The 26,423-nt window shown below is 43.7% G+C and overlaps 1 protein-coding gene across 1 annotated transcript in view; it reads right to left on the reverse strand.

The window, feature by feature from the left end:
* Window positions 1–25,837, reverse strand: part of LOC112113134 (lanC-like protein 2) — a 56,282-nt gene extending 30,445 nt beyond the window's left edge. Inside the window, exons 1-2 of the mRNA XM_026654029.2 lie at window positions 25,576–25,837; window positions 6,158–6,215 (exon numbers count right to left, since the gene is read on the reverse strand). Coding sequence (XP_026509814.1) covers window positions 6,158–6,215; window positions 25,576–25,794 — 277 coding nt within the window. The 5' untranslated portion in view covers window positions 25,795–25,837. The remainder of the gene's footprint in view (window positions 1–6,157; window positions 6,216–25,575) is intronic.
* Window positions 25,838–26,423: the final 586 nt, after the last annotated feature.

The raw sequence follows: 26,423 nt of genomic DNA on the forward strand, positions 1-26,423 counted from the left end.
AAAAAAAAAAAAAAAAAAAAAAAAAAAAAAAAAAAAAAACACCCTCCTCTCCTGGTCTAAAATCCTGATTATTCCATAAAAGATAAATCTGTAGGAGATGCAGTTCATGTCTCTCTTCACTCCTACCCTCACAAAATTTGATTTTCTCTCTCTCATATGTATGGGGGTGTTGTTAAAGGCAACTTCAATAAAATATGAAAAGGCTGAAACAAACTAATAAAAGCAAAGAAGTTATGTGAAAGCAGCCATGACAACTCAGCTTACACTAGCATGGCTAAGTGCAAGATCAATAGATAGGATTTTCAGTTTCTGGAGTTTATTTTTAGGTAGACTGCAAATCATTAAATGTAATACAGCTGCTCGGGGGAGTACAGCTGCTCATGTGTTCGCAAAGCATGTAGAGTGGTAGTTTTCCTGTAAGGGGTCTTCTGTAGGAATCACTGTATAGTATGTTCATTACAATTGCGTTATAACATTTCAGGCACTTAGTCCATGTATTGGTTTTATTTTTGATTAGGGAAGCTACATACAGATGTGATGCAGTATAACCTTGTGGCGACGAGAAAGGAAAGGAGACAGAAAGCCAGGTCGTGGTAGCCGAAAAGCCAAAAAGCCTCCCAGGGAATTTTTCCTGGGGTTTTTATTCTTTCTACTTCCCTGCTTACAACACTTCTAAGTGGTTAAATTCTTGCGCATAGAAGGAGTGTACAGTGTACAACAACATGAGATAACAAACCCATATCTTGTGCACGTGAAAGCAAGCTGCGAGGGTGATGATCAAGTCAGCCAATAAGTTTCCTAATCACAAATGCTGGGGTGAAGGCCACTCCTGCCTCGTAGCCATGGGCACAGTGTGCCGCACCCGTGGGCTGACGATTCGGGAGCTCTGCGTCCCTGCATAACCTGGGATCCTGCATTGTCACCACGATTTACTCTGTCACTAATGGTATACGAGAAGATACACTATGGAGTACTACCACAGTTCATGAATAATCAATTATCTATAATGTATTGCCCTATTGACTTCCATGGAGACTACTTCTGTAAGTAAAGTTATTCATAGTTTCCGCATTCAAAAGGGGAACACTAAGCATCCTATAAAAATGTACTTTTATAATACAATTCTTTTGGCGATTTTTTCCCCCCCCATCGAAACATTAACCCCCTCCCACAAATGTTACAAATAGTACATAGGTGTGGATCTTTACATTATTTAAAGTACAATTATCCATTTTGGAGGGGGGAAAAGAAATTGGTAATCCTTCCAATCTTTGCTTATGGACAATTTATTTCACTGACAAGTTTTTATTATGTTCTTACTAGACAATCTGGTAGATCAGTACTTGACTGCAATGGTTCAGACAGTATGTCACTCAAAAAAAATTTGAGAAGGGGCTTTCATTTTAACTTCCCTAAAAAGAACACAATATCTAGCATAGTATGGTAGATTAGTTTCTTCACTCCAGACTATCCTAGCAAATTAGGAGAGAGTTCTAAGAACATGAGAACTAGTACAGCTTTCACAGTTGCTAAAACCAGTAGACAGACAAGTTAGTAGCCTCCAGTATCTAGAAGAGATACATAACTAATTCAGCTAGTTGTTAGCTCAGCTGGTTGGTTGTTAAAATGTTTAACCTTTTTAACAATTCTCGGTCTCCCTATTGCATAGTTTTTTTCATTGGCAACTGAAATAAAACAGATGGTTGGAGGCTGTTAATATTAACATGTCCACCTGACGCCATTTGCAATTCTCCATTGCAACAGGAGATTAGTTCATTAAGTCAACAGGTTTTTGCTCGACTATAATACATGAAAAATGAGGACTGGGGGATGGCTTCAGTAAAATTAGTAAAAAAAAAAAAGGCCTGTGTGCAATCATGAAGTTAAGTACTCCAAATATACTACCCTGAGTATCGCTGTTCACACTGCATTTGTACATTCAGTTGATTTCAAGCATCCATTTTACAGATACAGAACAGGTGACCTATGTATGACAGTTTATAGTTTACACATTTTTTCTTTTCTAGAGGTCCCCAGTAATGTATTAGACATTCAGATGTACACCTCCAGGATGAGGGTTCAAATCCACCAGCCCAAGCTGGTAGTCACCCAAAGCTATTCACAACTGACAGCTGTTCAATGATCTAGGTTTGGTGGTCACAGCCATTTCCAATTAGACAACGGTAGTGCAGACCCAACACAAAGGGTGGGCAAGGATTAAAACCAACATTTTCACAATGATATATGGAGACTAAACTGTTCTCTCTCTCCCCTCGAGGTGGTCACTCCAAGGACCAAGGCATACTGGGGGAAGAGTGAGGAAAGGTGGTACTGATGCAATGCGCTATGCCTCTTCTGTGGAATAAACAGAGTGGAATGGAGGACTTCGGTCTCCAAGGGTATTAATCTACTGAATGTTAAATGGACATTAAATAAATAAAAATAAGAGAATTTAAATGGTCTTTAAATTACTGAGAACATTCCAGAGACAAGGTGGGTGAGGTAATATCTTTTATTGGTCCAACTTCTGTTGATGAAAAAGACAAGCTTTCAAGCTCTAATATCCTAGAACAAAATAACTTCAACAAAAATGAGAATATTCCAGTCACATTACCAAATCATGCTGTCTTGCATGGCAGGTCCCTCCAACGGAGGTCAAGTTGTTTAGAGGAGGGACTAGGAAGTCCGGACACCTGGGTTCTGTTCTGGACCCTCTCACCTGGGTAAATAATTCAACCTCTTTATGCCTGAGTTTTCCCTGCTCTAAAATGAGGATAATACCTACCACACACCTTGATAAAATGCTTTGAGAAGCGAAGATGAAAGGCACTATGGGCTTTACTCTGATTTCACTTAAACTGGGTTTACACCAGTGTAACACTATTGACCCCGTGGAGCTACTCCAGATTTACACCAGCCTAAGTGAGAACAGAATGAGTATCAGTTGCTAGTACTATTCAAAGCCCTGCCCAAATACTTATTACATTTTCCTTTTTTTGGGGGGGGGCGGGGGAGGAGAGGAGTGGGAAGGATTGCTCTGAAGGTTTAACAACTGAGCAGGTACATGATTTGTTTGATAATATTTTACCTTAAGTTTTAGGAACACATTTGTTTAAGAATTCCATTCCTTCAATCCCAAAATCATTTATTTTGATGCATGTCACTGAATTTAAAACTGGGCTGCTTTTCTGCAGAAAATTTTAAATTTGTTTAGAAACAATCCTGCTTAAAAATCTATTCTCTGTTTTACTCACTTGTCTTTAAAGACCCACCCAACGTGAAGAAACACTCAGAAGCTCCACTCCTGCAAGCTGATCCATGCGGTCTAGCCCTGTGGCCGCATTAAGCCCATTCACTTTTGCACTGATCTGGTTAATGAAAGATACTGGGATGGGCAAGTGTGGGAAAAGATGGATTTTATATACATTTAATTTATAAAATGTGAAAAAACAGATTCTCATGACAGCTTTACAGCTGAGAATAACGTATACTATTTGTATATAGCATGAGCAACATATTCATTTTTATGACGATTATTCCAGCTCGTGTTCATCCTTTCATGCTGGCTTCCTACCATGCCTATTTCTGGCAATGGAATGCACAAGCGGGGGAGGGGAATCTGACTTCCAATAGCAAGGTATTAACTTTATTCCCGGTTTCCACTGGAGTGTGCTGCACAAGGGAATGACAAATTCTCAGAGCAGAAATGGCTCTCTTCAGAAATACAGTTTCTGTATTACTCCTCCTCTGCTGCTGGTGAAATAAACCCGTGCTATCTTCTTAACTGCTACTCTGTTCTCTCTCTCTATTTATGGAACAAACAATTCAAATCCACCATGACCAGTGATTTTTTCTTTCAATTATGTGGGAACTGAAAAAGCTCTTTTCAACCTGAAACAATAGAAGGCCAGGAAACAAATACGTAATTTTGCAGATTAAATGCTGCATAATGGATTCATAAACCTCATCAGTTTTCCATTGCTGATGGTGACGTACGTGTGTGTGTGTGTGTATATATTATATAAAAATAATGTATAGTGTGCATGCACACAGGACCTAATCCAAACTCTCTGAAGTCAATGAGAATCTCGGGTTCATAGACAGTACACAGCATACAATTTAACTGAATTTTGGCATATATGATAACCATAGCTTGTATGTCTTTTCATGCCTACATGTTCCACATCTACTTTTGTTAGCCTGAAGACTTCAAAGTAAATCTAAGGTCAAGTTCAGCACCAAATCTTATTTAAAAAGTTAAGGTACGGTCCTTTAAAAAAAAAAAAAAAAAAAGTGAATGGGAGGTTACCAGTCACTACAATTATTTGTTCAGTTTCTTATATTTGTAGAGCTGGAGTCTAAAAATTTCACATGGCTTGGAAAAAAGAAAGTCTCCCTCTTGCTTAAAAAAAAACAAAAGAAAGAAAGAAAAAGAAAATAGATAGCTTGATGTTATTTCATGGAATTCAAACTAAACAGCAGGAAACTCTTTGAAGGACAGGTAGGACTGGCTCCCTCCTGTACTTTATGTACAATATTACTGGCATCTCATTAGTTTACTCCTCTGTACAGGACCAAATCCTGCATATTAAATTTCAGGGTTTTTTTAATGTTATAAAAAAACCCAAACCATTGTAAATAATCTGGTATAACAATGCAAGAGTAAGAGATCTAATCCAGCACTGTGTCACTTCTATGACCAGCTATGGTATCTGAGGTTGCAGTAATATAGATCAATACTTGCTGAATTACCCTCATATTGCAATCGTAGCTGATTTTGCATTTGTGATTTTTATGTCAAGCCAGCCGCCTGACTGGATCACGCAATAGTCAACTTCTCCTTTCCCTGAAACATCTTAGGTCATAAATACAACCACTGGAAAGTCTTATGGTTTGAAGGAATACTGTCAATTTAAAATCCAGTAAATTTAAGAGAGCAAGTAAGTTAGACAGACAGTGTGGCACCTGAAGCTATCTTAGGTGCTCATTTGGCCCCATCACGATAGCATTTGAACACCTCAATCTTTAGTATATTTATCTTAACAATTCCCCTATGTGGAAGTGAAGTACTATTTATATTTTACAGATGTCAAATGGAGACAGAGAGGGACTAGGGACAAGATTATTAAAAGGTATTTAGCTGCACAGGTGCTTTTGAAAAATCCGTTAGGCACCTATCTGCATTTTTAGGCACCTAATTCCCACTGAGAAATCAAGTGCCTAGGTGCTTCTGAAAACCCCACTAGGTGTCTATCTGTATCTTTAGGCACCTAAATATCTTTGTTAACCTGGCCCTGAATGGACTTCCCCAAGGTTACACAGGCAGTCCGTGACAGAGCAGGGAAGAGTTGCCAGCTAGTTCTCTAACCACTGGACCATCCTACCTTTGGATCATCAGCCCCTCAAGCTCTCTGCAAACTTTTGTGGTTTTACAGTCACATTTCATCTCTTATGTTTTTCTCTCCCCTGATGTGTGACAAAAGTAAAACCTCACAAACCAAAGGAGAAACTTACTGACAATACAGGGGAAAACAATGAAACTGACTATACCCAAGATCCTGTCAAGTAAACAAACAGAAAAATGTATTTCCTTCTCATCTCACTCAGTCATTTTACATAAAAAGATTTCAGTCAGAAGTATGATTTTTAAGTTGATGACTTCTTTTAAACACACAAACGTTATATGTCTAGCGCCAGGCTATCCTGCAAAAGATCACTTCGGAAAACTGAACTTCCAATAAGCACCTGATCAGAGACAAACGGCAAACAAGGGTAGAAAAATGAGAGGGGGGATGGGAGGGGAGCAATGCTAGTAAGGAAGAAAAGAGAACATACACGCTCTGGGTGAAATTCTAGCCTCACTCATGTCAATGGGAGTTTTGCCACTGACTTCTATGGGGTCAGGATTTCACACTTTTATGCCCAGGGCCCCATGGTTATCTGAACAAGTGAGATCCCAGGTCCTCTTCAGCCCCATACAGCCTTCTTGGACTCTCCTCTTCTCACCTCCACAGAGCTCCTGCAGGAGTAGAAGTAGGGTCCCAAACAGTTCTGGAAGACTTGAGGGGGGGGGGGGGGGGGGCACTGCTCTCTGCAATACCAACACAGCAATCAGCAGAGAAGGGAATATCTTTGCCCCAGTGGACCCTCGTCTCACCTGGACGTATTAGTTTCATTTTTGAAATGTCAGCCAAGTTCAGTCTCAATAGGCTATGCTACAACAGTCATGTTATAAATCACTCATTCACAGCAGTCCTATGCTCACGGCCTCCCCCAGCATCCCTGTTGCACTGTATTCATGCACAGTTAGATAACTGGTACGCTGTCCCTTTAAGATAGGCACCAGAAGTGACCCTGAGACACAGGCTCTGTCTGTGTGCGCACTAAACTGTGTTGCTGATAGTAGAGCGTGTACTGGGAAAACCACCTCAACAAAAGGTCTGCTTAGTTTACCCTGTCGGTGCGGCTCTCCATTCCTGTGAGCAGTCTAAATGAAGACAATACACAGGCTTGGCAGCATTCGATTTTTTTTTTTTTAAATATAAATTTTGACGGAGAATATCGATTCTGATTTTTAAATATTTTCTCCAATTTTTAATCACTTTACATGTTCACAGTTGCAGGAAGCTTTGGGCATTTAGGGCAATAATTATTTAATGACATGGAGATTCAAAAAATTAAAGCTTTATAACTGTTAAACACAAACTGTCAACAACACATGTTAAAAATATATAAAGTAAATATCCTTAGCAAACTGCAGTTCTCAAACAGCATTTTTCCTATTTTGCCTAACTGTAAATTTTGATTATTAATGGTGCAATTTTTTTTAAAATCAGTTTGCATGTCTACAGTGAAATTGATGTTTACCAAAAAACAAAAACAAAAAAATCTAATCTTTCCATGTCTAACAATACACTTGAGGAGCAGAGTGAGGGCTTGTCTACACACAGTTTGAGCACCTTGAAATGTTTGTGTTTGGATAAACCCTTGGACTCTGCCTCTGGGCATGGAGAAGAGGAGCTGTGAGTGAGGCAGTCTTAGCTAGGAAAGGGAGATATGTTTACCTAACATGTTTGCTAACATGTGCTAATTAGCATAACACCACTTAGCAATGTTGATCACAATCATAGTTGCCAAGAGGTTTTTAACTGGAGGAAAAGCCTCAGAAGCAGACCTACTTTGCCAAGGCAATCAATTTTGCCTGTTTTGGGTTAAAATTCTCTTAAGCCTTGGATGCAGGGGTAATGAAATGTTATCCTTATTGTATGATTAAAGGGCAGCAGAACTGTAGTTAATATGCCCTAATCCATGGCATATTATATGTGAATGTAACCTTCATTCGCTCAGCGTGGGACAGTGAGCGAAATTCAAGTGATGGACAGAGGGTGGGGTGGGAGGGTAGGTGTTTCTATCTGGGTCATCCTGTTTAAAGGTCCTAACTGCCATTTGACCCTCCCTCTCCAGTGTTTTCAGACAGAGCTAATTAAAACTCAATTAAGAGTCCTGGTTTCTTTGCAGCAATCACTAAGAGCTGAAAACACTAAGGCCTTGGCTACACTTGCGAGTTGCAGCGCTGTAAAAGGCTTGCCCAGCGCTGGAACTCACTCCCCGTCCACACTGGCAAGGCATTTGCAGCGCTGTATCTCCGTGGTCGCAGCGCTGCATGTACTCCACCTCCCCGAGAGGAATAGTGAATATTGCGCTACTGCTGCAGCGCCAGTGTGGCCGCCCAATGCGCTGTGAATGGCCTCCAGAATTATTCGGCAGTATCCCACAATGCCTGTTCTAGCCACTCTGGTCATCATTCCCGGCCTGCATCTTCCTGAACAGAACTGGAGGCAGGATCAGGAAGCCAAGTGTTCCGAAAGATGCGTGCGTCATCAGTTCAAACTCTACTGCCCTGGCCTCAAAGGCTGATTACGGCTCAGCCACTTACCAGAGGCTTCTAGCTTTCAAACCTTCCTGGACAGCCTGTGTTAATGTCAATGAAATGCCCACGGTGATCCACAAGCACCTGGACAACCATACAGAAACACCCCTTCCGATTAAGGTACTCGGATCCTAGGTGGGGTGGTGCCAGAATAGGAATATGTGTCCCATCTATCGCCCCTCCACAGTTAGGGAACCCCATTTGTGCAAAGCCATCCACTATTTCCTGCACGTTACCCAGAGTCACGGTTCTTCTGAGTAGGATGCGATTAATGGCCTTGCAAACTTGCATCAACACGATTCCAACGGTCGACTTTCCCACTCCAAACTGGTTTGCGACCAACCGGTAGCTGTCTGGAGTTGCCAGCTTCCAGATTGCAATAGCCACCCGCTTCTCCACTGGCAGGGCAGCTCTCAATCTCATGTCCTTGCGCCGCAGGGTGGGGGCAAGCTCCTCACACAGACCCATGAAAGTGGCTTTTCTCATCCGAAAGTTCTGCAGCCACTGCTCGTCATCCCAGACTTCCATGACGATGTGATCCCACCACTCGGTGCTTGTTTCCCGAGCCCAAAAGCGGCATTCCACGGTGCTGAGCATGTCCGTGAATGCCACAAACAATTTCGTGTCGTATGCGTTACGCGGCTCGATAGCATCGTCGGACTCCTCACCCTCACTTTGGATCTTAAGGAATAGTTCGACAGCCAAACGTGACGTGCTGGCGAGACTCGTCAGCATACGCCTCAGCAGTTCGGACTCCATTTCCCGCAGACAGATCACGCTGCACAGAAACCGTTGAAAGATGGCGCCAAAGATGGACGGAAACAAAGGGATTTCTGGGATGTGAAGCGATGCAGCACGGGGCATTGGGACAGGACCCAGAATCCCCCGCACCCACGCCCCCTTCCCACAACCCACGGCGCCAGAATGGGAAAAGGTGCTCTGTGGGATAGCTGCCCATAATGCACCGCTCCCAATAGCGCTGCAATTGCCGCAAATGTGGCCACGACAGTGCGCTGGGCAGCTGTCAGTGTGGACAGACTGCAGCGCTTTCCCTACTCAGCTGCACGAAGTCAGGTTTAACTCACAGCGCTGTACATCTGCAAGTGTAGCCAAGGCCTAAGTGGTGGACCATCAGAGCGTGGAATTGCAGCTAAATGCAGTGCAATAAGAGATGCAACAGCAGCAAAGTCACTCCCCTACCTAGCAAATCCTAGAACTGTGATTACTTAGCTGAGCTAAGTGGTCATGGTGCTGTAGGATCAGACTAGGATACAGCAGAGCAGTGGTGATGGTGGCGGCATCATTTGTCCCTCACCCAGTGAGTGGAGGTGAAGCCACATGAACGAACCTCTGGACACTCAGGCTTGACTGACCTCAGACAAGAAATTGTGAGTGGGGTGTGAAGGAGGGAAAGGGGGAGTTAAACGGACCTTGGACTTTCATACTGCAAGTTAGGAAACTGCAGCAAAGAAACTGCTCAAGATATTGTGGGGTGTTTTACTTATTGTTTGCATACTTCTGAGTCACTGTTGCAATCTTTTTCCCAAATCAAGCTGAGTTCCCTCTCCCCTCAAAAGTCTTCTTTTGTTATGCACAAACTCAGTGCTTGCGAATGGGGGTATATTGCCTTACAGGAGGTGCCCCATGCTGTATTCAGTTTTCCCAGGTTCCTGGGTGGGGCTGGAGCCATTCTGTTTTGTAATGCTAAAAATAACCCCCAGACACTGAACCTGGCCTTTGTTGCTGCCAACACCAACTGGCAGAAGGGTTATACTAGCTAGCACATTTGGTAAACACACCTCGTTCTTCTCCTCTATACAGGGCCATACATGCCACATCGCTGCCTTGGAAGGCAGGGAGCTCCTTCTTCTGAGCACAAGTAGCCTCAGCACCTGCAGAATCCAGCTAGGTGATGCGTCTCTGATGAGTTACAGAGGTACCAGGACTCAGAATTTAGCAAAAGACTTTTTTTGTTTTTTATTAAACTTACTATTCATTTTTGCATCTTTGACTACAGCTGCTTTTCTGAAAAAGAGACAGACATTTGGCATTGTCACCATACAGCAAATGAAGTTTAAGAGAGATCTAACAAACCTGCTGCAGCTCACTCCAATCCCTATGGAAACAAACACCAGTTCTGCAAAAGCAGGTCCTTATTGAACGTTCTGAAACACTGACTGCAGAACACCGTATCCTGTTTTCATTGATCTAACATTCATTTTCATGCAAGCAGCATAGTTAGAACTCATGTAAACATCAACGGCTGTAAGAAAAACAACTCCACATGCTATTTTTAGAACAAGTCCTTACACTCATAAATCATCTTACCTTTGGGGGGGAAAAAGTTAAAAATAAAACCAAGGACTCACAAAAGGAGGGGTGGATGGTTGGTAGCAAATTCAATTTAAAGATAACTTTTCTTCTTATTTAAAAGTTGTAGGCCAGGATTTTCAGAAGTGTCTAGTTGCTTTGGGTGTCTAACTCAAGATGCCTTAAAAGGACCTGATTTTCAGAGAGTGGGTGCTCAGCAATTTCTGTAAATCAGGCCTCTAAAGTGCCTCAAGTTGGGCACCAAGAAGCCACTATTCACTTAAATTCTCAAGATTTTCAGAACTGTATTAAACACCAACAACATCTAAAGAAAGTGCTAGAGTATGAAGAATAAATCTAAGGTACTTGGATATCCAAAACGGCCACTTGCCTCATAGTATATTTTGGTTGGCATGTATTATTACAATAAAAACTAGATTATCCAAATACAGTAACTCCTCACTTAAAGTCGTCCCGGTTAACGTTGATTAGGGAACATACTCGTTTAAAGTTGTGTAATGCGCCCTTCTAACGTTGTTTGGCAGCTGCCTGCTTTGTCTACTGCTTGCAGGAAGAGCAGCCTGTGGGCTTGGAACCAGGGTGGACCAGCAGCCCCCTATCAGCTCCTCGCTCCCCTAAGTTCCCTGTGCAGCAGCTGCCCAGCAGGCTAGCAATTGCAGCTGTCCCTCCCCCCACTGCCATGTGCTGCTCCTGCCCTCTGCCTTGGAGCTGCTCCCCGAGACTCCTGCTTGCTGTGCGGGGGGGGGGAGGGAAGGAAGAGGGGGGCTAATGTCAGGGTGTCCCCCTCCCCCCTGCTCCTGCACCCCACTTACCCCATCTTCCATAGAGCAGGGGGGACACACCAGGGCTCAGGACGGAGGGAGCTTGCAGCAGCTGCGGTCTCAGCAAGCTGATCTAATTAACAAGGCAGTGTACTTAAAGGGGAAATGCGCATATCTCCCTCCATTCCTGCTGCCTTGCAGAGTGAGAGTTAACCCTTGAGGGCTCAGCCAATTGCTAGTTCATCATTTAGCAGTAAGGGAAATATCCCACCCTCTGACTCCTCCACCTCAACCAAGCTTCACAATCATCATTACTGTGTACCAGTATTAAATTGTTTGTTTAAAACTTGTGAGTGTGAGAGATATAAATAATGTCTTTTGTCTGGTGAAAAAAATTTCCCTGGAACCTAACCCCCTCATTTACATTAATTCTTATGGAGAAATTGGATTCGCTTAACATCGTTTCGCTTAAAGTCGCATTTTTCAGGAACATAACTACAACGTTAAGTGAGGAGTTACTGTACATTTACTCAAGCTTATAAATAATGGAGGGAATTATAAATTTAATAACCTCAAGTTTTTGAGAACAGAGGTTGAGATAACTGGAAGTTACACTCTATTTTGAAACACTGTGAACATATACACACAGTATGCATAGAGCCAAAAAATTCTCTTACAGACCAAAATATGTTGCATCTTAGAAGTCCATTTAATTTTCACCACCAATAATTCACATAATTGAATTTGTTTAACCAGTCAGAACAAGATTTTTCTGACTATCAGCTCTGTAAGTTTAAACTGGGATCTGATGAAGAGCAGGTAGAAATCAAGCCATGCTCTGTCTTTAACAATTACTACCAGTAAACATTCTGAAATCAAAACTTAAGTTTTCATTCAGGACAGGTACAAGGGCTTGTCTTTAAGCACATGTGTAAGTCCCAAAAAGGGGACTTAAACCATGTGCTTAAGTATGTTCCTGAATAATGATAGACTGCAACACATGCATATATGTTTTCCTGAATTGGAAGCCTTAACTTGTTATTATGGACAGGGAAGAAAAAAACACAACTGTTGTTTTTCTAAGCCTGAGTGGGCTTTCTAGTCACATTTTTTTGTTTTTAGTTAACATTATCTGGAAGAGCCACAGGGAGCAAATACATGTCCTGCATTGCTTGACTATATTAAGCAGCACTGGGCTTGAATGTAGTATCATAGAACTGTTTAACCAGGCCAGCCCAGGAAATGGCCTTTTGTCCTGATTAAGCAATATTTATTACAATCCCATCACACTACTGGACCATCCCATACAGAGTTAGGAAGACGCACACATGTACACTAGAGGCCTGATCCTGCCTCCAGTGAAGTCCGTGGTAAGATTCCATTTAGCTTCAATGGGAGGAGGATTGAGCCCTAGGAAAAGAAAGAGCTGTGAGATGCCCAACATGGTAGCCCAGCAAGTATAGCTGACACTGAAGGAGTAAACAGCCAGGCAATGATAGAGATGCACTTCACAGATTTTTTGCATGTATGACAGTCAAGGAAGGATTGAAAAACCATTTAAAGGAACAAATAGAACTAGCAGGATACAGAGACACAGCCAAGGAACTAAACGCCCCTAAAAAAAAAAAAAAAAAAAAAAAAATCACATGAAGATGTCCCCATTTAAACTTTGCATCCCCATTAAGCAGCAATCTTTGCAGTTAAGTATCATTAAAGTCCTACTTAAAAGTTATCCTAATTAAGTACAGTGTCTAGTATATGGGTTGTCAGGACACATGCAACATTTTATTACGATATTTTTAAATCTAATGACATAGATCAGCTAAACCAACTCTTAGGTATAGAGTGGTTTTTAAAAAGCAGCTACCGCAAATGCTCACTAGTCATAACTTTTGTTCAGCACTGTCACAATATTATTTAAACTTCATCATGGAATCATGAGGGGACTGAGTCATGGTGATGACTCGAAGTTAAAAACAGGGTACTCTTTCTTTATTGCAGGATGGAGCTGAGAACAAGAATGGATACCACCCAGCACTGGAACTCCGTCCTTAGGGTAGATCTACACTTCAGGTGGCATGCAGAGTACAGACAGTGCATGCCCAGCTAGCATGGGTATAAACAGCAGTGCAGAGAGCGAGGCACATCTTAGACAAGTAGAATAGAGTGCCCTACACACCTGAATCTCAATGTATGAACCCTAAATGGCTCTCTACACACCCAAGCAGTGCCTCCCCAGTCTACACTCCTATTTTTTGCAGTGTAGTGTCCCACTACCTCCCCAATGCGGCAGCTTTTCCACACTGCAGTGAAAGGCTTTGATGGGGGAACTGCCAGAGCCTTTCCCTGTCACAGAGAAAGGCTCAGTCAGAAGGGAGGTAGCAGGGAAAAGGTTCCAGAAGTGGGGAAAGACTCAGGCAGTGGGGAGCTGCTGGAGCCTTTCCCCGCTGCCTCTCTTTGCCAGAGTCTTTCACTGCGGCATGTAGCTACGTTTACCCTACACACTGCTGCAAAGGTAGGCAAGGTCTTAATGTGCTTCAGAGACCTTATCACTAACATACAGGCAAAAATGTTAATAGGTGAATCTAAGAATAGATACATTTATAGCTTAAAAAAAAGTAGAAACTTCAAGTTTAATTTCTAATAACTGTCTCTTTAGCAACAAAAGTAAGTGAAATGAATGAAAAGTAAATGAATGGAATATTGCATGTTGGTCCCAGGCTATTAGTCATTTCCCAGAACTGAAGAAGAGCCCGGTATAAGCCTGAAAGCTTTTCTCTCTCTCTCACCAAAAGAAGTTGGTCCAATAAAAGGTATTACCTCACCCACCTTGCCTCTGAAATATTACAGGCAGATTATTCCTGGGGGAATTCTGCGCAAAAAAAAATTAAGAATTCTGAGCATAGTATTTTAAAATTCTGCAAAATTCTGCATATTTTATTTGTCAGAACACCACAATATAATCATGCTCCTGCTGACAGCCCTGGTAACCAGGGCTCCGCTGACAGTGGGAGCCCCAGCTGCCCAGGGCTGACAGCGGGCAGGAGTGCTGGGAGGAAGTCACAAATTCTGCAGGGAACGTTGATTCTGCGCAAATTCTGCATTGCACAGTGGCACAGAATTCCAGGAGTAGCAGCAGATGCATTTTGCTATGAATTAGAGAAGACTTTTTGTTTGGACTCTATAGCCCTTTGATTCACTTCCCCTGTGCCCCTTGTAACTTCCAACAGGTTTCCACTTCCAATATTTTTGGATCCTTTGATAGCTGAAATAATATCTGTAAATTCCTTTGAATGTTAAGCCAGTCCTATGCAGGGTGGATTGATTTAAGTCAGCAAATAGGAAATCTTGATTTAAATAATCAGTTTTAATCTAGTTTTGCATATGTACCTTTTAGTTAAAGAATGGTTACCAATAAATAAGACTCAATCTTTCAAGCATGTTGGTTTGCAATCAAATATAGCTATTACACACTAAATTTGGTACTTTTATTTGCTAACCAGGAGGCTATACACTATATCTATCTCTATTTGTTCAAGCAATTACATTGCTTAATCTGCATTCAAATTCTTAGTTTGTACATTTTTATTAGAAAACTGTGAATGATGTATTTCTTATTTACTAGAAGATTAATTTTATTTTTGTTTGGGCCAGGCTCTGTTTGGATGAAAATTCAAATTAACTTAAACATGCACAAAGCCCAGCATTTTTTTTTTTTATTAAATAAAACTACTATAAAAACACATGTGCTGGATACACAAGAAAAACAGTTTATCAAAACAAGTTTTGCATTTAAAACTAACAGATCTGTAATTAATAATAATAATTATTTTGTCTCTAATAATTATATGGCAGTGATTTGACGACCTGTTAGTTAAAAACTAACTGGTTTACTAATCAAAGGAAGCATGAGCTACAATTAGGGTATGTCTACACTGCCTATGTTACAGCGCGGCAATGCTGTGACGTGGGCAGTGTAGTTGCGCTTCATCGCCGGGGGAGAGCTCTCCTGGCGATAAAAAAATAACCACCCCAAACGAGGGGTGGTAGCTTTATCACCAGAAGCGCGGCTCCCAGCGATAAAGCGCTGTCTATCCTGGCACTTTTCAGTTTGTTTACATTTACGGGAGTTACTGCTGACTGCTTCTTATTTACAATGTCACCTGAAAGTGAGAACAGGGGTTCGCATGGCACTTTTGTAGCCAGTGTTGTAAGGTATTTACATGCCAGATATGCTAAACATTCATATGCCCTTTCATGCTTTGGCCACCATTCCAGAAGACATGCTTCCATGCTGATGACGCTCGTTAAAAAAATAATGTGTTAATTCAATTTGTGACTGAACTCCTTGGGGGAGAATTGTATGTATCCTGTTCTGTTTTACCTGCATTCTGCCATATATTTCATGTTAGAGCAGTCTCGGATGATGACCCAGCACACGTTCGTTTTAAGAACACTTTCACAGCAGATTTCACAAAATGCAAAGAAGGTACCAATGTGAGATTTCTAAGGATAGGTACAGCACTCGACCCAAGGTTTAAGAATCTGAAATGCCTTCCAAAATCCGAGAGGGATGAGGTGTGGAGCATGCTTTCAGAAGTCTTAAAAGAGCAACACTCCCATGCGGAAACTACAGAACCCGAACCACCAAAAAAGAAAATCAGCCTTCTGCTGGTGGCATCTGACTCAGATGATGAAAATGAACATGCGTCGGTCCGCTCTGGTTTAGATCGTTATGGAGCAGAACCCATCATCAGCATGGAAGCATGTCCTCTGGAATGGTGGCTGAAGCATGAAGGGACATATGAATCTTTAGTGCACCTGGCACATAAATATCTTGCAATGCTGGCTACAACAGTGCCATGCGAATGCCTGTTCTCACTTTCAGGTGACATTGTAAACAAGACGTGGGCAGCATTATCTCCCGCAAATTGTAACCAAACTTGTTTGTCTGAGCGATTGGCTGAAGTAGGACTGAGTGGACTTGTAGGTTCTAAAGTTTTAAATTGTTTTATTTTTGAATGCAGTTTTTTTTGTACATAATTCTACAGTTGTAAGTTCAACTTTCATTATAAAGAGATTGCACTACAGTACTTGTATTAGGTGAATTGAAATAGACTTGTTTTTTTACAGTGCAAATATTTGTAATCGAAAATAATTATAAAGTGAGCACTGTACGCTGTTTTCTGTGTTGTAATTGAACTCAATATATTTGAAAATGTAGAAAACATCTAAACAAATTTTAAGAAATGGTATTCTATTAGCTTAACAGTGTGATTAATTTTTTTAATCGCTTGACAGTCCTAATATATATATATATATATATATACACACACACACATACACACACACACACACATACACACACACCCCTTAACTCCCCACCCCCACAATCCATACAAGTATAGATTAAGTTTATCACTTTTCTAAAACTTTTACATATTTAGTTTAAATCCAAATCACTTCCAATGTAAAAAGAACACTTCAGCTATGTGAATGACTGACCTATAAATCTATGACATTTGAAAGGGTTAGCTGTTTAAGTGATTAAGTTAACCAGATAATTTGAAATAGCTTTGTTTTCACATCCCAAATTCAGAGTTCCAATGTGTAGATTTATAAAACAAAGTTTGTATACAGCAGTTAGCCCTAACTGTCTCACATTTAACATGACCATTTGAAGAGCTGGCCCTTCTCCAAAGTGGATGAGTTTTATGTGGCTAACTTGACAACTTATGAAATCAAATGGATTGCTTGATCATACAGTGACTTCTGTGGCAACTGAAGTACCCCGTATATTTGCAGCTGTCATTATGTGAGTCACATAGTTCTTACTCACCATTCCACTTGTGTTATAGCAGATGGGGATCAGGCAAAACATCGAGGTTTTCTTCATACATTTTGATTTTTACAAGCCTTAGACTGTAATCCTGCAAGTCACTCTATATAAGCAGACCCCTGAACCTGTGTAAAGACCCACTGTGTTCAAAGTGGGGTCTGTCTGTGTTACAGGATAGAAGCCTATATCTACCTCCACCCTCAAAAGTAATGACATGAGGTCCTAGATATAATGCTGAAGCCATATGATATTCCAGGAGGGCCCAATAAAGTCAGAGATAATTTTAGGATTTGGGGATGGAGGGAGGAAATCTCTCTCACACTCACACACACACACCCCACACACACACACACACACACCCCCAGCAAAATCTCATGAGGAAAAGTATACTCACACAATCTTCTGACAAAACCAATTTACTAATAAAAAACAGAAACAGTCAGAGTAGGGGGGGAAAAAAGCAGCGTAACTCCATTGACTTTAAAGCAGCTTAAAATCCATTTAATGGGACTATAGAATCTGACTCAGTCTTTTTCCAAAATAAGATTTGCTACTTTTAATTCTTCAAAAATAGAACACCTGCTTTGTAGTGGGGGGGGGGGGGGGAATCGATCCACGCGTTGTGTTTTCACTCAGATTAGCCTGAGGCCCTTTATTGATTATAAGCGTGCAGGGGGTGACAGCCCGCCTGCAGCCACAACTTTGGTCTTTATTTAAAACAATTTAAATCTTGTAAAGCATTAAGTCACCTTAAGGATTAAATGCTAAATAACAAAATTAAACAACACTAGTTTCTTTTGTCTGGCAAAAGTATTTTTCAGTTTTACAACCTTAAAACACCACCAATTCATCTTAAATTTATAAAACAAATATTGTACACACCAGGAGTGGGTTGTTATTTTTTTTAAAAAGCAACTTCAACTAACTTGTTCATAGTTAAATGATTACACTTAAATAACCTCTTGCCTGGATTATTTACAGACATTTCTCCTTCAGAATGGCTGCAAAGAAACCAAGAATCTTCCTTTCATAACACTTTCTTTTAACATTTGTACAAAGTTTTACTGCTTAATTCCTTCCAGTAACTACAGAGTTAACTTCTCACTTTCTTTCTTTCAACTTCCTCAAACTGTGGTTGCCTGCTTGTCTGGGCCCGATCCTTTTTTCCTTGTTGCATTATTTCTTTCCATGGGCACAGGCATTGTTTCACTACCAATTTAGCAAGGAGGGTGGGCTTTTTTGACTAACCCCCCCTTTATTTATTTATTTACATACACACATTACATCTAGATGCATCTTATTTAATAATAACCTTAAATTCTTTATGTCGGGACTTAATACAATCTTTCCTTGAGGCGGTAACAACCCCTCAGCACCGGTGCATTGTAAGAAAGGATAGTAGCAGGGCTAGGGACAACGGGAAAGGTAGAGAGAACAGCCGCATTAACAGCACTGTAAAATGGAGTTACACTCACTCACCGCAGGAATAATGACTCCTTGCTGAATGCAGGAGGTAATAACAGGTTGGATTTTTCTTTGGCCTGTTTTGATAGAGGGTACTGCTGCACCTCAGGAAGGGGTCTTGCTGGGTTTAGGCAAATCTTAACAGGTTGGGCAGACCCAATGCACCCAACCTGGTTGGCATGATCGGCTCACAAGGAGGGAGAGACCTTAGCCAGCTGTTCCTGTTGCAACGAGGAAGGGCTGGGGTCGGTCTTCTCCTGCAAAACTGCCAGGACCTCATTGAGTGGGACCAGGCACGTCCAGATACACATCATCTAGGGTACAGCAGATTATACAATTTAATTTACACAGCAAGTTTTTTCCCAAAAGGTTAGCCCGTGAACAAGGACTGAGGAGGAAAACATGATAGTTAGACAGAGGACAGACAGAAACGGTCAGAGGTGAAGAGACGGGGTGGGGCACAAGAATCTTGCCCACGCCTACCGCTTGTGTAGCGGGCAGGGTGGTAGGGACATTCCCTTTTCCAATGGCCCATCTGTTTGCAATAGTGACACGTGCCATCACTGGGTCCCTGGGGAGGTGGACGGTGGGGACCTTGGTTTGGCCTTTCCCCTCTCCCCCGCAATGGCTTTTGCGGGATCCCTGCATGTCCTGGAAATGGAGGGTCATTAACTTAGTTTCAATGTGGCGGTGATAGTGTTGGGTAGCTGCTAAAATTTCATTTAGATTCTTTTCTTTACTTTGTTTACAGGTGCTAATTTTGGCCCAATCTGCTTTCTTTGGGCAGACTGTGAGAACTGCTTCCCACAGCCTGTTTCTAATCCTATTTATTGTGTCCTGGTCGTGGCCTGGGTCCTCTATGGACCACCAGGCTGCCTGATAAAGGCGATTTAATGTTTTCCTGGGCAGGACTCCCTTCAAGAGTTGGTTTAAGTCTGCCCAGGTAGGGTTATAACAGTGCATGACAGTTTTTAATTCTTCTTGAAATTTAACAGCGTCTTCGCTTATTTTCGGGAAAATTTTAATTAAATTATACAAATCCATGGGAGACCAAGGTGCATGCACAGACACCCAGGTCTCCTGACCCGAAGTGGCAATGCCCGGGAATTGGCGCAAGGGGAATATTTCCTCAGCACGGGGAGATGCTGTCTTAGGGGTGAACATAAGGGGCTTTTGTTGCATAATATTTCTTGCCGGCTTAGTTGAATTTAAATTCTTTGCCAATTCCCTTTTTATTTCTTTTAATTGTGTGGTAAGTTTCTCCTGGGAGTCCTTGAGACTCCTCATTTGAGATTCACGGTGCCATTTTTCTGCTTCTTCATACCAACTAAAATACACATCCAACTGGCTTGGTGGGGATTCCATTCTTTAAAAAGCTTACAAGTGAAAGGACTGCAATTTACATACATACAAACATACAATACTCAGGTGTGCCCTTTTGGCGGGATGGTGATTCCTTTGGTCTCACCGGCCCCCATTTTAACAAATCACTTTCACTCGGATCTTTTACACAGGGAAGGCTTATCCACGACTGTCTATAGCCCCCCTTCTTGGTGGGGCATCTGGACCCATCAGTGGCTCATGCACTGCCCTTAGGTGGGGAGGGGAATCAGAGGAAAGAGGTTGAGGAAATCAGACTGCCCAAGAGTGGGGAGGATAGGGTCACACAAACCTAGACCCAGGCAGTCCCCTCGGCGGTCAAGCCAGCAGAGCAAGGCTACTTCGGCCAGGGCCCTTCTGTTTCGGCCCTTCTAGGTGGGGGTGACAGGGCTTGCCATAGAGACATCTCCAGTCACAAGCCAACAAGCTTCGCAGAGAGCTCTGGGCATCTTTCCGTGACTCTTTCTTTCATTCAAACATTCACACTGGCACACAAATCAGTACAGAGGCCTATTTAGCCACACATAGGGCTCTTCCCGGGGAACAGAACAGAAGGGCGTCAGGCTTGTCTGGCAGCAAAAGGTCCGGATAGAACGTGCAACTCACCCAATCCCAGAGCCTACGGGCAGTCCTCCACCAGAAACCCAAAATAGAGATTTCAGAAGGTCTCTTACTTTTTCAATGGGCCCAGGGTCTGGTGGGGAACAGCTCGTGGTCATCCGGTGTTCGGGATCGCTGTCTATCCGAGTCATGGCACCAATTGATGTGGGGAAAAAAAAAAAAATCGATCCACGCTTTGTGTTTTCAATCAGATCAGCCTGAGGCCCTTTATTGATTACAAGCGCGCAGGGGGTGACAGCTATTGGAGCTGCCCCCCTGAGTCCAGGAACACACAAGCTTTTTAAAGCTTAAAACCACAGACAAATTACACGTTAACTTCCATATTAATTACCTTATTTGGAATACATTGCAAAATTAATACAGGTCAAAAGCAAAAAGAACAGTCTGGTTCGTTTGCGGTTTGACTTTTCTAACAGTGCTATTGCGGTTATATATTTCCTAAGCTTGGGCTATTACAAATTATTCTGTTTGGGGATTTTTTTCCACTCTGACTCTTTCTGTCCCTTGTACACAGAAACAAGCAGGATCTTAGTTCAAGGGCTGTAAGCAAGCTTGACCAAACTCAGGGCCTTGACAAAAGTTTAAGGCCTGCTAAATTTTCCCTCACAGTAGTAAGTAATAAGGTACACAGGTGACCCAAAATACTTACAACTAAAGCTGCGCAGTTAGCTACCAACTGCCTCAATTATCAACAGTGAATGCCATGTGGGACAGGATGAAAGTACACAGGCATTGCACTTTAGCATGCTCCATTATAGTGAGACTAGCAAAATGAAACAAATTCCTAGTGCAAATCTAGAGCTAGGAATTCCTGAAGCATGGATCTGCAGTGGGAGAATTTCACTGAGTTAAGGATTCATAAAATTCTCAAATGAATCAGAATTTGAAATGTTCTGCGATACAGTTAATATTTTCTTCCCACGTGCATTTTATAAATGTAGTTATTTAAAAACAAAACAGAAGCAAAAATCTTCATTCATCACATTTTCCAAGTTCTGTTCTCACTTTTGTGATGCTCTCAGCCTGTCCAACTGAATAAGCAGTTATGAATGCACATTTTCTCTAAAACCTGGTCAGAATGTGTAGAATCTAAAGTAGGGTTGGTGTGAAAAGATGGATCTCCTACCCTGCACATGATCCACTTAGGGAAAACTTTCCAAGTGTTTCTGTGTTAACACAATAAAGATATTTAGATAAACCAATTCCCCCTCCCCACATTGAATATATTCAGTATGTGGTCCTACTTGCAAAATTCATAAAATAAATTAGAATTTATAACCCAGGTTTTATGAAGATTTTTGAGCTATACCTGTATTTACAAAAGTCTCTGGGGACATCCAGTTTTAATTCTAATCTCAATAACATTACATCCCCAAGACACATTTTCCTTCTCTTTTCAAATAAGAAATTATGCCTTTGAATATACACAAACAAATCCCACTCCCAATAGAGACTCAGAGACGGATCAGAATTTGGCCATTAACATTAAGGCACTGATCCTGCAAATCACTCTGTGCACCCAGCTCTACAGGTGGTCCTCCATGTGGATGCAGGGATATGGGAGCAGTTTGCAGAACTGGGACCTAATTAATTTTGGTGCTAGTGATTAAAAAAAGATGACAGACTGAAGAATGGAGAGTTCTATTTATCTACAAATACTGCACGTGCAGCCACAGTGCAAACTTCTTCTCAGTAGGTCTTCAATCTGTCTTAACCCTGACCTGAAGGGACTATTACTAGAGATGAGAGAATACTCCAATCTGTGAGCCCATTCTCATTGCTGACAAGATGCCCAACACAGATGCCAATTAGCAGTTAATTGTTTTGGCAGGTGGTGTGATGCCAAAGGGTTTTTTTTTTTTTTTTTTTTGCTTAAAGAAGGGGAATCCTAGCCATAAGAGCACTACCACTATCCTTTATTTAAAATAAAGCTACATTGAAGTGTCAAGATGATTATTTGATATCACAGAAATTCAAAGTAAGTCACCATGTTATCCTTTATTCACCCAAGCAGGTTTTGCATAGTTCTCAGAATGGCAAGCAATTACTCTTACATCCTACATGAGCTGTTACCAGTGTTAAAATTCAGTAAGGGCAGAGGTAGAGCCATCCAGTGGTATTGAGAAGAAAATACTCAGTGGTTAGAGTGGGAGCCTGGGACTCCCTCAAAAGCTCAATTCTTTGCCCACTACAGACTTCCTGTGTGATCCTGGACAGTCATTCAGCTTTTCAGTTTCTTCTGTAAAAATGAGAATAGTACTTCCCTATCTCACTGGGGTGCTGGAGGGATTTAGACATAGTAGACTGTGAGGTGCTCAGATACCAATGTGATGGTGGCCATATCAGTCCCTAGACAGAGATCTTCTCCTGATTAAACAGTTTGGCAAGCGTGTATCATTTGATGTAATCACAAGGCAAGAGACTCATAGACTCAATTAAAAATTACAAAAAGAAATTGTCCTTCATGTGTACATGCAAGTAGCCATAGATTAAAAAGAGAAAGGAATGGCTCAGCAATATCTAAAGAGTAAGTGTGAACTCCATCAAAGACAGAGAAATCCATCTTTTCTAAAAATAGCATAGACTGAGGGCTTGGCTACACTGTCAATGTGCGGCAAGCCAGGGACACTGCCAAAGCACAGTGAAAGTCCCACTGCACCATAGCAATGCTCATAGAGGACATTACTGCACGGCAAGCTAGTGAGCTGTAGTCACACCGTGGCTTGCCGCATAGTAAGTCACCGTGTAAGCAAGCCGAGAATACTGTGGTGAAAACTGGGCATTTGGAAGGGAAGTGACCCAACAGAGGCTCTCTCCTCTCGCTCTCCTCCATTCTCTGTATAACTTTATTAATGAAAGTTTGATAATTTCTGAGCTGTAACATATACAGTAAAAGCTGTTTTATCCGGCATGTTGGGGGAATGGGGGGTGCTGGTAAGTGAAAAATGCCAGTTAAACAAGAGGAAGAGACTTTGGGTGCAGGAGGGGGTGTGGAGCGCAGGCTCTGGGATGGAGTTTGGGTGCGGGAGGGGGCTCAGGGCAGTGGGCTGGGGTATGGGAGGGAGTGTGGGGTGCCAGATCTGGGGGGCGCTCAACTTGGGCGGCTCCCCACAAGCGGTGACCTATCCCAGCTGCTCCTAGGTGGAGGCACGGCAGGCATCTCTGCACACTGCCTCCCCCCACAAGCGCTGCCCCCGCAGCTCCCATTGGCTGCGTTTCCCAACCAATGGGAGCTGTGGAGCTAGCACTCAGGGTGGGGGCAGCGCACAGAGCTGCCTGCTGTGCCTCCACCTAAGAGAAGCCAGGTCAGGTTGCCACTTGCAGGGAGCTGCCCAAGTTGAGCGCCCTCTAGATCCGGCACCCCACACTCCCTTCTGTGCCCCAACCTGCTACCCTGAGCCCCCCCCGCACCTAAACTCCCTCCCAGAGCCTGCGCTCCAAACCCCCTCCTGCGCCCCAACCCCCTAACAGCCCCGCATCAACCTGACTATAAACCAGAATTTCAATGAAGATCAGAAATGCTGGTTTATAAAGCTTTCCGAATGATGAAGTGCTGGATAAAACAGCTTCTACTGTACATACATTGAGAGTTGTAGATAAGGCTAGTGTTTCCAGTCTTACTCTGAGGCCTTGCCTTCACTGCATATAAAAGCATGTTCCTATCTCAAGTTAAGAGCACACTTTTTTTCTTCAGTGAAGACAAGAACTGAGTATTCTTATTTTTGTGGGTTCAAACTAGAATCCAAGGCCTTGTCTACACTAGCGGTGGCGTGTAGGGTACATGAACCTACATGCCAGTGAAAAGCAGGCTGCATCCACATTGCGGTGTGTAGCTATACTCGGCAGTGAAAGGCTCTGGCATGGTGGAGGAAATGGGGAAAAGCTCTGGAAGTGCCTTTTCCTGTGGTGTAGAAAAGAACTGGCAGCTCCCTGTGGCAGGGAAAGCATCCAGCAGTGGGGGAGGCAGCAGGACACTACACTGCTGAAAATAGCAGTGTAGATGGGGCAGACACTGCTTGGCTGTGTAGAGCCCAGTGTAGGATATATCCTAAGGCTCTGATGTACCTTTACTCGCCTAAGCAGTGCTTCACTGTCTACACTGCTATGTATATCTATGCTAGATGGGGCGCAGTGCATGCACACTACATGCCACTATAAGCATAGACATAGCCTGAGGGGTCTGTGAGGGCAGGCAAAGCGCTGTAAAAGGCATGGTCAGAAACAAGCAGGTCATTCATCCAGTTTGAAACCTGAAAGTCTTCCTTCTGGGTGATTTGTGTCCCGGCCAGTACTGAGACAAAAGCAAATGTGGTTTTATCCAGCATTGGACAGGGAGAGGGTACCATTTTGAAAAATGCACCACTCCACCACCCCCAGTCTGAGCTGCACACAAGGTCACATCAGTGGGGGAGGGGGGGGGGCAGAGCGATGTTCTCTTAAAAATGGCATGCGCTGTGCAGCGTGATCTTGCATGCACATACGTGCGGGGTCACGCCAGCGGGATGAGTTCACACCATTTCTGGAAGTATTGGAATGTCCAGTATTCTGGGGATGTGTGATGGCCACCCTAGTAGGAAATGGGGTGTCCCAGACTAATGCAGGTAAGGTGGGGGTATAAAGGCCAGGGAGAGGACCTGTGGGTTTGTAGGGATGGCCTATGGGGGTGGGGGGGCTACGAGCACTACTGTGAAATACAGATCAATGACAGTGTGCAGGGAGCAGAAGGGTGCAGTGTGCTGCGTGGGGGCTCAGAGGACTCGGTGCCATGTGAGTGTGGCAGAGCGGGTGGGAGGCATAATGGGGTGGCTGTGGGGAGTGCAGGGTATAGAGCAGCGCATGGGTGGCATGCAATGGAGCGAAAGAGAAGGGAGCACCTAGTGCTGTGGGAGGAGGCCCTGGCAAGGCGGATGAGAGCCCAGCGCTACGGCTGGTGGGCGTGGCGTGTAGGGGGAAATGTTTGAGCCACGCTAACCTTTGTCAATAACCACCCGGTTGCACCCCATGTGGCCACGCGCCTTCCCTCCCTCCAGGCGCTGCCCCCTCCGACCCACCCTCAGCCCGGCCACCAGGGGCAACAAGCAGCACCAGCAGAGCACCCCCCTCGCCGGGCCGGACCCCCTAAGGCGGGGGGAGGAGGCTGAACGTTCCAGAGCCCGGCAGGGTTCTAGAACGCTGGACGGCAGCCCGGAGCGTTCTCGAATGCTGGGAGGCGGCGGCCCCCCGGGCCCAGCGCGCGCGCGCTCGCTCACCTTCCCGTCCGGGCCGAAGGGGAGGGACTCAGGCTCTTCCCCGACTGGGGAGGGCGCCGGGTCCCGCTGGGTCTCCGCGGCCTCGCTTGGGCTCGAGGAGGTGGCGGCGGCGGCTCCGTGGAGCTGGTAGTCCGGGTAGGGGTTGCTGAACGCCCGCTCCTCCATCTCCGCCTCGCCCCCCAGCTGCAGCTTCAGTCGCTTGGACATGCTCTCTCCCATGGCAGCCTGCCCCCGGCCCGCCCCCTGCTGCACGGCGAGCCGCCGGGGACACGCGCCCGCCCCGAGAGCAGCAACGCGCTCCCTGCTGCAGCGCCAGCACTACGCCAAGGGCTGGGGCAAAACGCGCCTTGTCTTGATAATAATGCGGTGGGGGGCGGCTTGCCTAGCACTTAACACGGCTGCCGCCACAGATGGAAGGTATCAGGGTAGCCGTGCCCTGCCCCCACTTCTGAGAGGCAGAAAATACCAACTTTAAAAATAAGGAAGCAGGCTGCCGCCGCCGCTGCCGCCTGCCATAGAACAGGGCTGGGAGAAGAGGCGCGCCACGCCCCGCTGAACATTAAGACATGATGGGCACAGTTTCCTCCCCTTTTTGCACGAAACGGCACGATCGCGAGGAAGCAAGGGCAGGCACAGTGAAAAAGCCGCCCGCTCATCAATCTCTGCCAGGACAGCTGGGCACCTCTTCTGAGAGAGAGCCACTTTAAATCCACTGAGCCTTGATCACACCTCTAAAAAAAAACCCATCGGAGTTCTTCATCTTCTCCCCCTCAGCTCCCCAACCCCTCCGAAAACTAAATCGGGCTGTTGCTGCGAACAACACCCAAGGCTGCAAAACTCAGCTCCTT

The sequence above is a fragment of the Terrapene carolina genome, unplaced genomic scaffold, assembly GCF_002925995.2.
Source record: "Terrapene carolina triunguis isolate 2854851 unplaced genomic scaffold, T_m_triunguis-2.0 Scaffold179, whole genome shotgun sequence".
In the NCBI taxonomy this organism is placed as follows: domain Eukaryota; kingdom Metazoa; phylum Chordata; order Testudines; family Emydidae; genus Terrapene; species Terrapene triunguis.